General features: G+C 58.1%; 1 protein-coding gene across 7 annotated transcripts in view; it reads right to left on the reverse strand.

Annotated features, from left to right (window-relative positions):
- PPP2R2D (protein phosphatase 2 regulatory subunit Bdelta) overlaps nt 1–11,535 on the reverse strand; it is a 27,551-nt gene extending 16,016 nt beyond the window's left edge. The window contains exons 1-2 of one of the 7 annotated variants that reach the window (XM_056794923.1): nt 11,348–11,535; nt 11,089–11,202 (exon numbers count right to left, since the gene is read on the reverse strand). In XM_056794923.1, the coding sequence (XP_056650901.1) occupies nt 11,089–11,202; nt 11,348–11,354 (121 nt within the window). In that variant the 5' untranslated portion in view covers nt 11,355–11,535. Of the gene's footprint in view, nt 705–7,537; nt 7,586–8,152; nt 8,809–11,088; nt 11,203–11,347 lie in introns of those variants that run through there. The other 6 variants (XM_056794904.1, XM_056794929.1, XM_056794911.1 and 3 more) reach the window with 6 other exon arrangements.
- Nucleotides 11,536–15,000: the final 3,465 nt, after the last annotated feature.

Consider the following 15,000-nt stretch of genomic DNA (forward strand, 5'->3'; position numbering starts at 1 on the left):
TCCAGCGCCGAGGCCTGTAGCAGACAGAGGCCAAGTTCACTCACTGGCCAGAGGCCACAGCAGAACCTGCTGGCCTCAGTTTCCCCGGCCCGCCCCATGCCTGGCACCGCCAGGGTGTCCCAGGCTGTTCGTGCCCTCCTGAAGACGGAGGCGCGTTGGGGCGGTGCAAGGGTGAGAAGCCTCCCCCCAGACAGCCTGCCTCCAGCAGGAAGGCCCGTGGACCAGACTTCCTGACCGGGTCCTCTCCCAGAGGGACACGCGCCGGAGCATGGGCACACCGAGAGGGCCTGGGATGTGTCCCGTCCTCGGACGCTGCCCTCCACGAGGCACGAGCGCGGCACAGAGATCCACAGTGGGCGTGCCCGAGCCGGCAGGCGGGGGAGGAGATGAGCCCAGGGGCTCCAGGCGCCCGGCTCCCTCCGGGCAAGGCCAGAGCAAGAGAAGATACGTGGAAAAGGACTCCCGGAGGCCCCCGGTTTCCTGAGGGTCAGGCCCGAAGCGGGGCTGAGGCTGCTCCTTTCACGCTGCTTCTGCAACCAAACAGCCCCAGCTTTTGAAGCGGAACCACCGGATGGGGCCGAGGATGTGCCTTCCGGGGTCTTCCGGAGCAGGGCCAGCCAAGATGGCAGCGGAGGCGCTGGGCCGTCTCCATCAGAGCCTGGGCACACGGGGTGACGGTGGGCGGAGGCAGCACCCGCACCCTCCCCGCAGGGTCCCTCTCCTTTTCAGGGGAGAAGGTGCGGGCACAATCCCCAAGGGAAAAGCCGCCGCTCTGCCGGAGCCCCCAGAGCCCGCAGCTTCTCCCCCCAATCGATGGCCAGGGCTGAGGTCCACCCGAGGCAGCCAAGGCTCCTCCGGCCAGGTGCCCCCCGCCTCAGCGGAGAAAAGGCCCCAAGGAGGGGGGCCGAGCCCTTCCACGGCGACCCCCGACAGCTGTCAGAAAGCGGCTGGAAGACGCTCCCTGGAGGCCTCGGCTCTGACCGGGGAGGAGGCCGTCAGCACAGAACCCCTCAGGCCATCGGCGAGGCTGCAGGGGAAGGGCTGGCGCCCAGAGGAGGGGCACCGAGCACGCCTTCGGAAGGGAGAGCCTAGAAACCAGGGCCAACGCCGGGCACTCCTGTCTGAGGACACACAGCCGGGGGAAGGAAGGCCCGAGGCCGAGGCGGCTCCTGGGAGCACAGCAGCAGCAGCGCCCCGTGCGCCTCCGCTCTGGGCCCGGCACGGCGCTGGGTACAGCTTCCCCTACAGCTCAGTGGCAGCCTCCGCTCTGGGCCCGGCACAGTGCTGGGCACAGCTTCCCCTACAGCTCAGCGGCAGCCTCCGCTCTGGGCCCGGCACAGTGCTGGGCACAGCTTCCCCTACAGCTCAGCGGCAGCCTCCGCGCTGGGCACAGCTTCCCCTACAGCTCAGCGGCAGCCTCTGCTCTGGGCCTGGCACGGCACTGGGCACAGCTTCCCCTACAGCTCAGCGGCAGCCTCTGCTCTGGGCCTGGCACGGCACTGGGCACAGCTTCCCCTACAGCTCAGTGGCAGCCTCCGCACTGGGCACAGCTTCCCCTACAGCTCAGCGGCAGCCTCCGCGCTGGGCACAGCTTCCCCTACAGCTCAGCAGCAGCCTCCACTCTGGGCCCGGCACAGCGCTGGGCACAGCTTCCCCTACAGCTCAGCGGCAGCCTCTGCTCTGGGCACGGCGCTGGGCACAGCTTCTCCTACAGCTCAGCAGCAGCCTTCGCTCTGGGCCTGGCACGGCGCTGGGCACAGCTTCCCCTACAGCTCAGCGGCAGCCTCCGCGCTGGGCACAGCTTCCCCTACAGCTCAGCGGCAGCCTCCACTCTGGGCACAGCATGGAGCTGGGCACAGCTTCCCCTACACCTCACGCTGTTTCTACACCAACCAGGCAGGCTCGGTGAGGAGGACGCGTCCTTCCGAGGGAGGCGACCCAGCCAGGCGCTGCTCCTGGAGGCCGAAGCTGTAGACGCAGCCCACGGCCAGGGGAGCCTCTGGGCCGCCTCCTCCGTCCCCTGATCAGACCCACCTGGCGTGCTCGTCTCAGCCCTCTCAAGGACGAGGACCGGCGCGCGCCACTCTTTCCTTGCTCCTCGCCCGCCCCCGCCCCAGCCCAGAATCAAGCACCCAGAGGCCTCTCTCTGGCTTCCTTTTCGCCTTCCCTTCCACCTTAGAATCAATACTGCATATGGGGGAAGAAGAGTGAGGACTATGCAATGGGGCTGAAGGGACTTGCCCAGGGTCACACAGCTGGGAAGGGTCTGAGGCCACACTGGAACCCAGGACCTCCCATCTCTGGGCCTGGCTCTATCCACAGAGCCACCCAGCTGCCCCCTCTGGCTTTCTTTCTGAACTTCTTCGGCTCTCTCGGAAGGTGTCAGGGCTCCTCCCCATCCTATTAAGACGTCAGTGTGACATCGCCGAACAGGTTCCTCAAGACGCGTGCGTTTGTCGTTCACGACGGCGGCCATCTCTCCTCTTGCCACCAGAAGTGCCCGAAAGTTCTCAGTTCTGGGAGTGTCAGACGCGCCGCCCAAGCCCAGTGGGGCTCTCACCAGGCCACAACATTTAACAAAACGAGGCAAGACGCACCCACGTGGGTTTTCCGGAGTCAGCTCACAGCTCTCGGGATCTGTTCGGATCTAGCTTGCCCCGACGTCTCTACTCCATCCAAAGGCCCATCTCCAGCACTCCAGCTGCAGGTCCTCATCAAAGCTTCTAGCCTGCTGAGTCCTCCTCAGGGTCCTCTGGTGCTTCTGCTGCTTCTCCTGGCACACCTTTTCAGCTCTGGATTCGGATCCTGACATCCTAGGAGTTGGACTTTGGGGAAGCGATGGGGGAACCCTTTCCACCTGTGCTTTGCTCTCCACTTCCAAGGGATCTGGGCAATTTCCGTTGATGATTTCTTGAAATACGTGCCCACGTTCTCAGGGATCCCACGTTCTTGGTGTCTCTGTCCCCTGGCCTTGCTTCCTACCTCACTTCTTCTTGAGATTAGAGGACTTACATTTTATTCCATTTTCCCCTCGTTCTACTATTTCTTGTGGTCTCGTGGAAGCCTCGGCCCCCTGGATCTTGGGGTTCAAAGTGTGGGCTCTTTGGACCCTCTCCAGTGTCTCAGGGCAGTGTTAAGGCCTCAAAGCCTGGACCTGGGCCACGCCAGCAATGTCCAGTCCCCACCTTGGGGTTTTCACAGAGGATGAGGATGGTCTTTTGGCTGCTGACTCCAGCAATGCTGTGGTAGAAGAAGGAGCTAACATCTCATGACTCTGTGTGGAGTCTGTGAATCTTAAAACTGCTCAGACTCTACCTTAGAACATTTGGTTAAGGCTATTCCCCATTTAAACAATGGAGGTACTTGATCAGGAATGTATTGGGAACTCTAACATTACTCCACCCTACTCAGACAGTGCCTTAGGGGAAGACAAAGTTGTGAACTCCTGACTGAACAACGGAAAGTCCCCGACTCCTACTTATAGTAAAGCTGGAACCTTAAGCTGGGTCTATTTTTAGATCTAATACAAAGGGGTGCTAAGTACCTACAAAGGTTAAATTAATCACTAAAAGGTCAAGCAACTTACAAAGGGTGAGCTTAGCAAGAGGTGTGAAATACTCAGAAGATATAATTGAATCAGAGAAGGTGAGAACAAAAGAAGATGAGAACTAAGGATGGACAGTCCTGGGGGAAACGTCTGCTGTGATTGGTAGATGTGAACATTTAGGGGAGGTGACACAAAATTCTCTTTAAAAGGAGCTCTCTGAACTCAGTTCAGAGAGTTTGCTGTGGAGGTTGGAGTTTGGAGTTAGTTGGAGGAGCTGGGTCTCTGAACTCAGTTCAGGAGTTGAGGATTTCAGTGAAGGACTGGAGCTTGCTTGGGACCATCTTGTGGTGAGTGATTAAAGACTGACTAGTCTCGCTTAAGGCTCAGGCCTAGGCTGGAGGAGAGAAGTGTTCTAATACCTAATTTATCTTCCTCATAATCCCCTGTTGGGGCCAGTTGGGTGGCTCAGTGGATAGAACAGCAGGCCTGGAAATGGGAGGTCCTGGGTTCCAATCTGGCCTCAGCCACTTCCCAGCTCTGTGACCCTGGACAAATCACTTAACCCCATTGCCTAGCCTTTACCACTCTTCTGTCCCAGAATGGATGTTTAGCACTAATTTGAAGACAGAAGATTCCAAACAAAAGCTTCAGTCTCATCACTGTTAGCAGGAGTATGACAGAGATCACATTCGCTCTCTGTAAAATCCTGCGCGCTGGACCAGATGACCCACAAGCCCCCTTCTGCTTACAGCTCAGCATGTGACAAGCATTTTGGCAGACAACGCAGGGAACAGCCTCCCAGTCCCTGCTACCAAAGAAAGGCAGGAGGAGCCCAAAGCTCAGGAAAACCCCACCACTTTTATTCCTTCCGAGAAGAGCCTTGTAGGGTCCTCCCTTTAGCCTTGTACAGAGTCTACTGTCCAGGCCAAATTTCTGAGCAGTAAGACACTGGGTGGGAGCAGGAGATGGAGCACAGGGCCTGCAATCAGGAGGACATGAGTTCAAATCTGGCCTGAGTCACTTCCGAGTTGTGTGACTTAGTTTCCTCATCCATCAAATGGATCAGAGGAGGAAATGAAGATTGCTCCAGGATCTGTGCCAAGAAAATCCCACCAAGAGCTGGGCATGACTGAAATGCCTGAACAACCACCAATATGAAATGGAAGCATCAAGACTGGCTCCGAGAGTGCTCTCTGGAGCCAACGCCAAGCAGAGGGGAACCAGAGGAATCTCCTTGGAATATGTCGAGCCATTGAAGAGTTCGCGCCGAGCCGTAGGACCAGAAATTCCGGCGATGACTGCTCTGGCCCCGGAACATGGCGGTGAGTGGGCAGCGTTACAGCCTGGGAATCACTACGGCACGCCCTGTTCAGCCTGCCTCACCCAGTAACACCGGAAGCAACTTCTGGGTGCTTCCATGACTCAAGTTAACCACAATTCCTCTTGGAACAGGTGGCCTTATTGCTGCTCAGTGGAAACACCGACTATCCTGCACGCCTTGCTTCCTCGAGTTTAAGATTCAGTCTGACCACATTCGTAAAGCAAAGAACCCTGGTTGCATTTGGGCGAGCCACTGCCAGGCCCGTCCACACACCCTGGCCATCAACGCCTTACACGACATGCCCTAAAAGGGCTGCGGAAGCTTTGCTAAGAGACTCAGAGGGAAACTGCTCCTCTCCCCAGGGGCTAATTGTCGGGGTGCTTTCTCTGATCCCTGGCCTAAAACGAGGCTCCTCCTCGTTCTGCTCTCTGCAGCCTAGCAGGATCCTCGCAGTCCTGGGCCTCAGACCCCCAGGATCCTCTAGAGGGACGGGGCCGTGCCACGGGCTCCCTCGGGCAGCCTGACTTGGCCAGACAACAACAATGACGGGGACCAGGACGAAGGCGAAGCACTTTCAAGCCTGGCATCGCTCTGCACTGGTCCCTTCTGGGCCGTGTGCGGTGTGTCCTAGGGGCACGTGCACTGCTGCTATGCTTGGAAAGTGAAGGCTGGCACGGGAAATTCTTTCACGGCTCCAGTGAATCGCTGCTTGGGCTTGCTAAGGACAGGCCGGACTCGCCGACGGGATCCCGAGACCCCTGACGAGCCCCCAGCTTCCTAGGGGGAGAGCCAAGCGGCCCAGCTCCAAGACCCATGCCAAAGCTCGCTGCTCGTCAGGAGAGGAGCGCCTGCCTGTCCGCTGGTCTGGGTGAGACGAGGAGGGCAGGTCGAAGAAGAGGCAGAGCTCGAGGGCCTTGGAGAAAACACCGTGGAGGCTTAGACTCAAGTGCAGGAAGGACTTGGCACTGCGGCCAGGCAGAACCAGGAGAAGAAAGGCGGCAAGCAGGCTTATCCAACATGGGAATCAGAGAGGACGCCGGAGAAGTCAAAGCCAGGGGGCTGACAGCAAACATCCGAAGGGCTTCTAAGCCAGAGCCGATCTGTGCTGACGAGACCGAGAGGGAAGAGAAACACATGGCAGCACATGGTGCAAAGGTGAAGCTTCCTGAAGGAAGGGCAGTCAAATGCTGGGATCCATCTCAGGTGGACGAGGCAGCCCAAAGAGGCAGTGGGGGGGGCCTTCGAGGCAGCTCTTCCTGCAGCGGAGGAGTCAAGAGCTTGTCGTATGGGCTGGATTGGGCCTGGACGGTCCTTCTATCTCTGAATACTGTGCTCCTGGCTTCTACCTTGGACTCCTCATTCATAATCTGTTTCATCGCAACATTCTTTGGAGAACATCCTTGGCCAAGAATGCAGAAGCACAATAAGAACTTATTCCCCCTTTTTCTTTTAAACCCTGATTTCCAGCTTAGAATCAATGCTGTGCGTTGGTTCCAAGGCAGAAGAACGGTAAAGGCTAGGCAATGGGGGTCAAGTGACTTGCCCAGGGTCACACAGCGAGGAAGTGTTTTAGGGTCTTTTAGCTTTATTTATACCAGGTAAGAGATCAGCGTCCCTAGTTGATTCTCTCTTCTTTTTCTCTTCCCTCCCATAGTATAACTGAAAAAGGAAGGGAGGAAGCAGAAGCATTTTGTGATTCCTAACATTCATCTCTAGGCTCATCTTCTGAAGTTGACCATTTTTTACAATTATAAAACTTAATCAATATTTATTAAGCACCTACTGTGTGCCAGGTCCCCTAGCTAAGCACTGGGAATACTAAAAGAGGCAAAGATGGTCCCTTCCCTCAAGGAGCTCCCAGGCTAATGGGGATGATGACATGCAAACAGCGAAGGATAAATAAGCTCTAGACAGGATAAATGGGAACCAATGGACAAAGGAAGGTCCTGGAAAGAAGAGTGGCTGGAGGAGGCTTCCTGGAGGAGGAGGGATTTGAATTGGGACTTAAAAGGAAGCCAGAGGGAGGAGGAAGAGTGTCCCAGGCCTGGCCCGAGGTTGTTGTGGAGGGGCTGGGTGATGTAGGATCTATGCCTAACAGAGCATTTGATATCTGATCCCAGAGGTGATAGGGAGTCACTCAAACATGTTCCTTTGGAAGCTGAAATCATCATCAAAATAGGCCATTTGTTAGTTGTTCTCCTTCTGGATGAGAGCAACCACTAGCAGATACTGGGACAACTGAAGTCATCCATTATTCATGCCTTCACACGTCTGTACCAATGACGCTCGTATTATATTTTGCTCACACACTATGAATGTGCCACAAGACAACTACTGGTCATCACTAAAGGGGAATGACTTCTGCTGTAATTAAATGTATTTGCTCTGGCCCAAACTGCAGGCATCTAAAAAGATGAACATGAAATACTAATTAATTTCTTGATTAATGATAACATTCTATTAGACAAAATGACTATGTGAATCATTGTAAAGTTTTAAGGACTGAATTGAAAATGTATGTACTCACTATTACTTAAACCGAACTTAAAAATTAGAATTAGGCACCTGAAAGCTAATGACTGTGAGGCATCAAGAAACAAGAAAATGAAGTAAAAACAACAACAAAAACAGACGAAAATGTGAACTATTTCATTAGAAAAACAACTGACCTGGCAAACAGATTGCGGAGAGATCATTTAAGAATTCTTGGACTACCTGAAAACCACAATCAAAAAAGAGTATTTGTGTCATATTTCAAGAAATTATCAAAGAAAACTGCCCTGATATCTCAGAAGATACAATAGAAATCAAAAGACTCTACCATGTGAGGTCCCCAAACAAAAACTTTCATGAATATTACAGCCAAGTTCTAGAGCACCCAAGTAAAGGAGAAAATACTGCAAGCAGCCACAAAGGAAAAATTCGGTTATCATGGAGCCACAGTCAAGATAACGCAAGATATTTAGCAGCTTTTGCATTAAAGGAGTGGAAGGCTTACAACATAGTATTCCAGCGGGCAAAGGACCTAGGATTGCAACCAAGAATCGTCTACCGAAGAACTGATAGGAATTAGGGAACTGAAAGTGAATGGCTTTAGGGGGGAAATGGACATTCAATTAAATCGAGGACATAAAGCATTCCTGATTAACGCGAGAGCTGAAAGGAAAATGCGGCATTCAAACACAAACTCAAGAGAAACATGAAAAAGTAAACCTGTAAGCATCCTCCTAAGGGATTCTAGAAGATGGGAGTGTTTACATTCTGTATGGCATAATGAGACATACAACCCCGAAGAACCCGAACATTAAAAGGAGGTGATTGTGTTGGCGTGCTCTTCACGTGGAGGGAGAGGTCAAAATCAAGGGCCGTCACACAACCGATTGGTCTTCAGCTGAAGTGAAGAAGGGGGGGTGATCAGGATCTCAGACAAAGCAAAAGCAGGAAGTCTTCATTTCCCAAACATTCAGGAACTGAATCAAACGTAAGAGACAACCCAATTTGTAAATGGTCAAAGGGTACGCACAGGCAGTTTTCAGAAAAAACCAAAGCTCTCTGGAGTCACCTGGAAAAAGACTCTAAAGTCACGGCTGATGGGCAGAATGCAAATGAGAACAACTCTGCAGTCCCCGCTTGCACCTATCAGAAATGGCAGCTAGAGAGCATGAGGGGAAACAGGTGCCGATGACTTGTGGGTGGAGGGGAGAGCAGGTCCGACGCAGAGAACCATTTGGAACGCCGTTCAAAGGGCTATAAAACGGCACGTCCTTTGACCCAGCAAGATTGCTTCCAGGTTCATATCCCAGAGAGCAAAGGAAAAGACAACGTCAGGCACCTCACAAACGGGGCTGGCGGCGAAGAATCGAGATGGAGAAGGGGAACACGTCGTGCCACAGCACCACTGAGTGCACCGTACACGAACGGATGCAAAGTGACGGGAGAAGCGGCAGGTCATCAGGCCTGGGCGAAGCTGGAGGAAAGGGAGGCCGAGCCAGGGCCTGCCAGGCCGTGGAGCAGTCACACGCCCCACTTATCTGTCCGGCTCCCTGCTTTCTATGGGGGAGGTTCGTGCGCTCCAAAGACTGACAACAGAACCCCAGAAGAGATAAAATCATAATGACAAAGTCTGGCATGCTCCAAAACGACCAAAATGTGACCCAGAGAACATGCGCTGGGAAAGTGATGCTGGCAGTCAGTCTGGGCAAAGCATAAAGGGAGACCCTCGGGCGAGCCAAGTGCTTGGACGACAAAAGCAGAGGAGGGAGAAAAGACAGCCCCCCGGCCCGAGAAAAGGAGACGCCCCCCCAAACCTCAGAAGGCACGTCTGAGCAATCGGGCCAATGAAGCTGGGGGAGGGGGGCCACACGCGACCTTGTCCAGATCTGCCGCCACCTCGGCAACCTCAGCATCACACGGTCAGGATGCCCATCCCAAAGGGAACTGCCACCAGCGGAGTCAGGGAGACGGCAGAGCTCGGACCCGTGTCCTCTTAGCATGAGAAACTGCCTGTACCCACCTCTTCTAGGGAAAGTCCCCACAGCAGGAGGCGCCCGAAGGCCCGGACAAGGAAGTCCCGACTCGAGCCAAAGGGCCACGTCTAGAGCCCTGGGTGGTCAGCCCTCCCCCGGACCCCGCCGCCTGCCTTCTTCCGCACTTCCGGGATGCAGGGGCGCAGCAGGCCCGGCCTCTGAAGGCCCAAGCCCTGTCTCCGACCCGCCGTGGGGTGGGTGAGCCCAAGCAGGCCCCCAAACTGCCCAGAACAACACCGCCGGCCTGGGCCCGGCACCCCTCGGGCCCTCAGGCGCCCCCGAGCCCCCCTCCCACAGGTTTTCTTCTCCGTTCAGACTCACGACTCGCTAGGCACGCAGGCGGCTGTCGGAGGCTTCCTGCCCGCTGCTTTCCGATTCAGTTGTCCAGCTCCAGTGAGGGAGGGAAGAATCGGAGAATTGGGGGGGCCTCTGCTGTGCCCTCCCCGACGACAACTTCCACCCCCTGACGACGACCAAACGCATCCATCCACGTAAAGGCAACTCCACGTGACCTGGAGGATGCCCCCCACCCACGCTGCCTCGGCTCTCCTGAAAGCCCCCCAAACGGGAGGCTGGCGGGAGCCTCGCTGGGCCCAAGACGAGATCCTTCACGTGCGGACGCCGAGCTCTTCCAGGAGCTCCAGAGTGCCGCGAGATGCACGGACCGCTCCTAGAGCCCGAGAGGCCCGATGACGCCGCCATCGGGAAACCCTCCCTGCGGGAGCCTTCCATCGCCGCTAGTTCCACCAAGGCCCACTTCCTCAACCTGCCGAGGACGGCCGCTCCTCGGAGATGGTCATCGGAGAAGCTGGACGGACCCTCGGGACGGCCTCCCTGCCTTGGAACCAGCACGCAGGATCCACTGGGCAGAAGGCAAAGCTACGAAGATCCGCCCTCTGTGGGGGCTGACGAGGGGAAGCTCAGAGCCAGGGTCCCTCGGGGCTCCCGCCCTGACCGGGGGGCTCAGAGGCCTGATCCCGAGGAAGCAGGAAGGCAGCAGGCCTCGAGGGCAGCCCGGCTAAGCCGAGGGCCAGGAAGGCAGCCCCATGTGCAGATGGAGGGCGCCCAGGGGTCAGCGAAGGGTCTGGGCACACCCGGCTGAGGAGAACAGGAGGCCGGCCTGAGAAGGGGGGGGGGGGGGCGCCAGGCCCCTTCCGAGGCTCTCTGTCCAGGCCAAACCGAGCTCGGCACTCCAGAGGGCTCCCCCTCTCGTCCCCAAGCAAGCCCTTGGCAGCCACAAAGCCCACGCTGTCCGCCTGAAAGCTTAAGCGGGGCAGCCTCAGCGCCCTCGGGTTCCTCCTTCCGGGCATCCCCAACCCTCGGCCACCCAGCCCGGGCTGTGACGTCCTCTGCTCAGCCCTACCCGCCAGGGGGGCCTTCCCGAGAAGCACCGAGTCAGTCAGTTCATCCGCCGCCCCCAGGGCAGGACCCGACAACTCTGGGACTGCCGAAGCAAGTTCGGACCCTGACTTCCGGGAAAGGAGTCGGGGAGAAGCGGCGCGCACAAGAGAGCGCTGCCTTGAGGAGGTCGGGCAGGAAGGGACCCCCCCCCCCCCCCCCCCCCCCCCCCCCGGGATCAGCCCCGGCAGCCCGGCTCTCGGAAGGGAGAGCTGTTCAAGGGTCCCCCCAGGGCCTGGGCTCGCCCTCGGACCCAGGCTACACCCTCCCCCGGGCGGCCCTCCATGCTTTCTCACCTTCGGCGACGTCCTCGTCGATGGCGCCCTTCACCTGTGAGAAGCACCACTGCACATCGCTGCCGCCCATCGCGGTGGGGCCGCCGCCGCCGCCGCCGCCGCCGCCGCCGGCTCCTGCAACCAAGTACACGCCGGATCAGTGCGCTCCGGCCAAGCACGGCTGGGGAAGGGGCGGCCTGGACCGGGGTCACGCGGGGGTCACGGCCGGGGGCGGGGTTAGGGCCGGGGCCGCGGGGGACCCGGTGACACGGCGCCTCACCTGCCATATCTGCCAGGCCGGGATGTCGGGGCCGAGGCCGGAGCCGGGGCCGGGCCAGGCCGGGCTGGGCGGCGGCGGCGGCGGGGCCCTGGCTGGGCTCCTGCAGCTCCGCCCGCGCCTGTCCCGCCGCCGGGGAGCGAGTGCCGCCTCCCCCCGCAAAATGGCGCCCCGAGCCGGCGCCCGGATAGATGGCGTCACCGCCCTCCGCCCTAGACCCCGCCCCCTTCGGGGCACGCCCCCGGCACCTCCTCCAGGCCGACCGCTCCATTCGCCGCCGCTGAAAGGCCCCGCCCCTCTCCTCCTATACGCTGTTCAGAGGCCCCACCCCCGACGGACCCTCCAGAGGCTTCTCCCTATACGCTGGCGAGAGCCCACGCCCTCGGCTCCTCCTCTTCCCCGCCCTCTGCCCGTGGCCACGCTTCCTCCAGGCCACGCTCCCAACACCAGTTTCGGACGCTCCTCTCTCCTCTCCCTACGCCCCCGCGGCCCCACCCCCTTAGCCTGAGCTTTGCGCTACCTTCCCGCCTCTCGGGCACTAACTCCGCCTTAGACCCCTCCCTCCCCCGAGTCCCTGCCCTCTTGCCGCTCTAGCAGCCTCGTGGGCGGAGCGAAAGGGGAGGCGCCACTGTGAGGGGTGGAGCAGGAAGGGGACGGGGAAGAGAAGGAGGGGGAAAGGAGGTGTGGAGAAAGAGGAGGAGGAGGAGGAAGAGCAGAGGGGTGGAGAAGGGAGAGAAGGAGGGGGAGGAGTAGAGAGAAAAGGGGACGGGGAACAGAGAAGAGGGAGGGGGAAGAGAAGACCGCAAGAGAACCCCAGAATCTGAGGGCTGGAAGTGGGGGGCGCTGGAGGCTACCCCTACGGGTTCAGCTTTCCCTGAGCCCAGCCCCTCTGCCAAACCGTCCCGCAGACCTCTCTTGCAGAGCCTCCAGTGACAGGGAGCTCACTCCCCGCAGGCTGACAGCAGCTCCAGCCCCCGGTGGTCACCCATGGACAGGACCTTGGACTCCGTGGCTCACCTCCTCCTGGCCCACAGAAGACCCAGAGGATCCAAGGAGCCACCATGCTTCTTTGGTGTGGGCTGCATGAAGCTCCCTCCCAGCCCTGCTCCTCAGGCCAAGCTGATGGAAGCTGGCCCTGGCCTTCCTGGCCCAGCACAGCTTTGGAGCCCTCCAGGTTTCCCTCCTAATCCCCAAATGGCCGGAGTCCAGCCCTTCACTGACCTGATCACCCTCCTCTAGCCCTCTGGCCTCTCGCTGTCCCTCCCAAAATGGCGGCCGGTCTGTTTCTGGAGGGAAACTCTCTGCCTTGAGCTGACCAATAACTTGGAGGTTACCAAGGGCACCCAAGCATCAGGTGACTTGCCCGAGGTCATACCGTGTTTTAGAGGCAGAACTTGAACCCAGATCTCGGCTTCCATTCCCTCATGTATAGAAGGCCATTGGGAAACTTTGAAGCACCGACACGCCTGTAGGGTGCTGTTGGGTTGTTTCCCTGTCAGATCTTGGTGACCATTTCTTGGCGGATCCACTGCAGTCCTTGGCCATTTCCTTCTCCAGGCATTTAATAGATGAGGAAATGGAGGCCCTCAGGGCAAGTGACTTTCCCAGGGTCCTGAGAAGACAAGCCAAGCCCAGGGCCGCCCTCGTCCATTTACGGGACCTGCCCGAGAGCCCAGAGTCATCTGGTCCCAGCTGGGCCTGAACATGGCGCCGTGCGGGCCGGGCAGTGGTGCAGACGCTTGCGGACTCTCCCGGCCCAGGGTAGCGCTCTCAGCCCATCGTGGGCCCTGGAGGCGTCTCCGTGGCCTCCTGCCACTCTGTGTGCGCTCTAGAGACCCATCAGAGGAGCTTCGGGGGTTCTGGGAGGCCCCACAGAAGGCCGCCGAGAGAGGCTTCTTGCACCGCTCGGATCTTTTCGCTTCCCCGGACCAAACCACTGTGGTTTCGTGGAAGAGGCCCTGGCATGGTCCGGCATCCCGCCACGTGCTCTGGGAAGGCGGAATCCGATTCCGGTCTCCACGGGCTCTAAAGGAAAGGCAGCTGGTCTGGGCGGAGGAGGGGAGGACGCCCAGGAGCCCCAAGGCCTTGGCCTCTGAACACATGCCCCCTGTCTCGACTGGCTTTAGAATTAGGCAAATGTCCAAACTTCTCAACCCGACTGGGTTCTTTGGGGTATCAGCCCAGGAATGGGGGGGTGGTTGTGCTCTGCATTTACATGGCTGTGGTCTTCTCTTGGCTCTGCTTAGGTCTCATGACATCAGTTTCTGTTGCTCTTCCCATGCACTTCTGTAGTCATCGCATCTGTCACTTCTTGTAATATTACAGTAATATTCCATTACCTTCACGGACTGCAGCGGGTTTAGGCATTTCCTAGCTGAGGGACATTTGTTTTGTTTCCATTACAAAAAGTGCTGCTATGAACGTTTGGGGGTATATCGAGACTTCTTTTCTTATTGGTGGCTTCTTTGGGGTATCAGCCCAGGAATGGAGTCGGGCTGAGAAGTTTGGACATTTGCCTAATTCTAAATTGCTTTCCACGTCTCAGCTCCACCAACCATGTATTAGTGTGCCTGTCTTTCCGCACTCTCTCCAACATGGACTGTTGCCATTTTCCCCACCTTTTGGCCAACGTGCCAAGCTCAGAGTGGTTTTGACTTGCAGGTCTCTTATTCTTCATGATCTGGACGATTTTTTCTTGCGGTTGTGAATACTTCTTTTGAGAACTAGTCCCCGTATCATTTGTCCTTTGGTTCATTGAGAAAAGGCTTTTAGTCTTCCATCCATACATACATACGTTACACATCTTGGACACCAAACTGTCATTGGAGAAAGTTGATGGAAAGATTTGTTCCCCACTCAGCCACGTCCTCGTCGGCGTCAGTGCTGTCCGGGCAGAAGCTGTTCTGTTTCCAGCAGTCGAAGCTCCCCTTTGCTCTTTGGTGGCTGCCTCGATGGTGGCAGGGAGGGTCCTCTAGTCACGCCATTGCCGGGCTTTCATGGGAAGGTTCTGCTTCCCACAGCTCAGTGGCGCCGCTCGGCGGATGTTTGTCCTATTCACCGGCTCTGGGTCAGGGCTGGGAGGACGCGGAGCCTTTGAGCTCCTGCCCTGAAGGCGGCCGGCGCGCACACATCTAAAGAACGGAAATCTGTGATGGAGAGGCGGCTTGTTAACCGGGGACGGCCTCCAGATGGCCCGCTGAGGAAAGGTGGAACGGGACGGGCTCCGGGAGAGATGGACCGACAGGGATGGGGGTGAGGGAGACCCCGAGTCACGGGACTTCTCGGGGATCCACACTGAGTGGCAGCGGTGCTGGCGATTGAAGGAGAAAGGCGGCTGGGGGGCAGGAACCTGCCTGGTGGCCCCCCGCCCCTGGTTCTGCCTGTTGGGCCACGATGGGGGCCGGGGAGTCTCGAGGCCCAGCGGGGCAGGAAGGGTCATGCCCCGGCCGAGTCCCCTGCTCGACCCAGGCTTATTCCCTTGGTCGCCGGAGGTGGCTGTCCATAGGGACGCACGTGCTCGCATCGGCAGAGTGGCTGGACTCTTGGCAGAGAGGGATAAGCGCCCAAGAAGGCCACCTCCACGCGCCTTCAGGGCCCGACAAGCCTTCAGCCCGGCAGCCTGCAGCCGGCTCCTCTCTCCCAGGAGACGTCCTGGC

This window comes from Monodelphis domestica, chromosome 1 (assembly GCF_027887165.1).
Source record: "Monodelphis domestica isolate mMonDom1 chromosome 1, mMonDom1.pri, whole genome shotgun sequence".
NCBI classification, from domain to species: Eukaryota; Metazoa; Chordata; class Mammalia; order Didelphimorphia; family Didelphidae; genus Monodelphis; species Monodelphis domestica.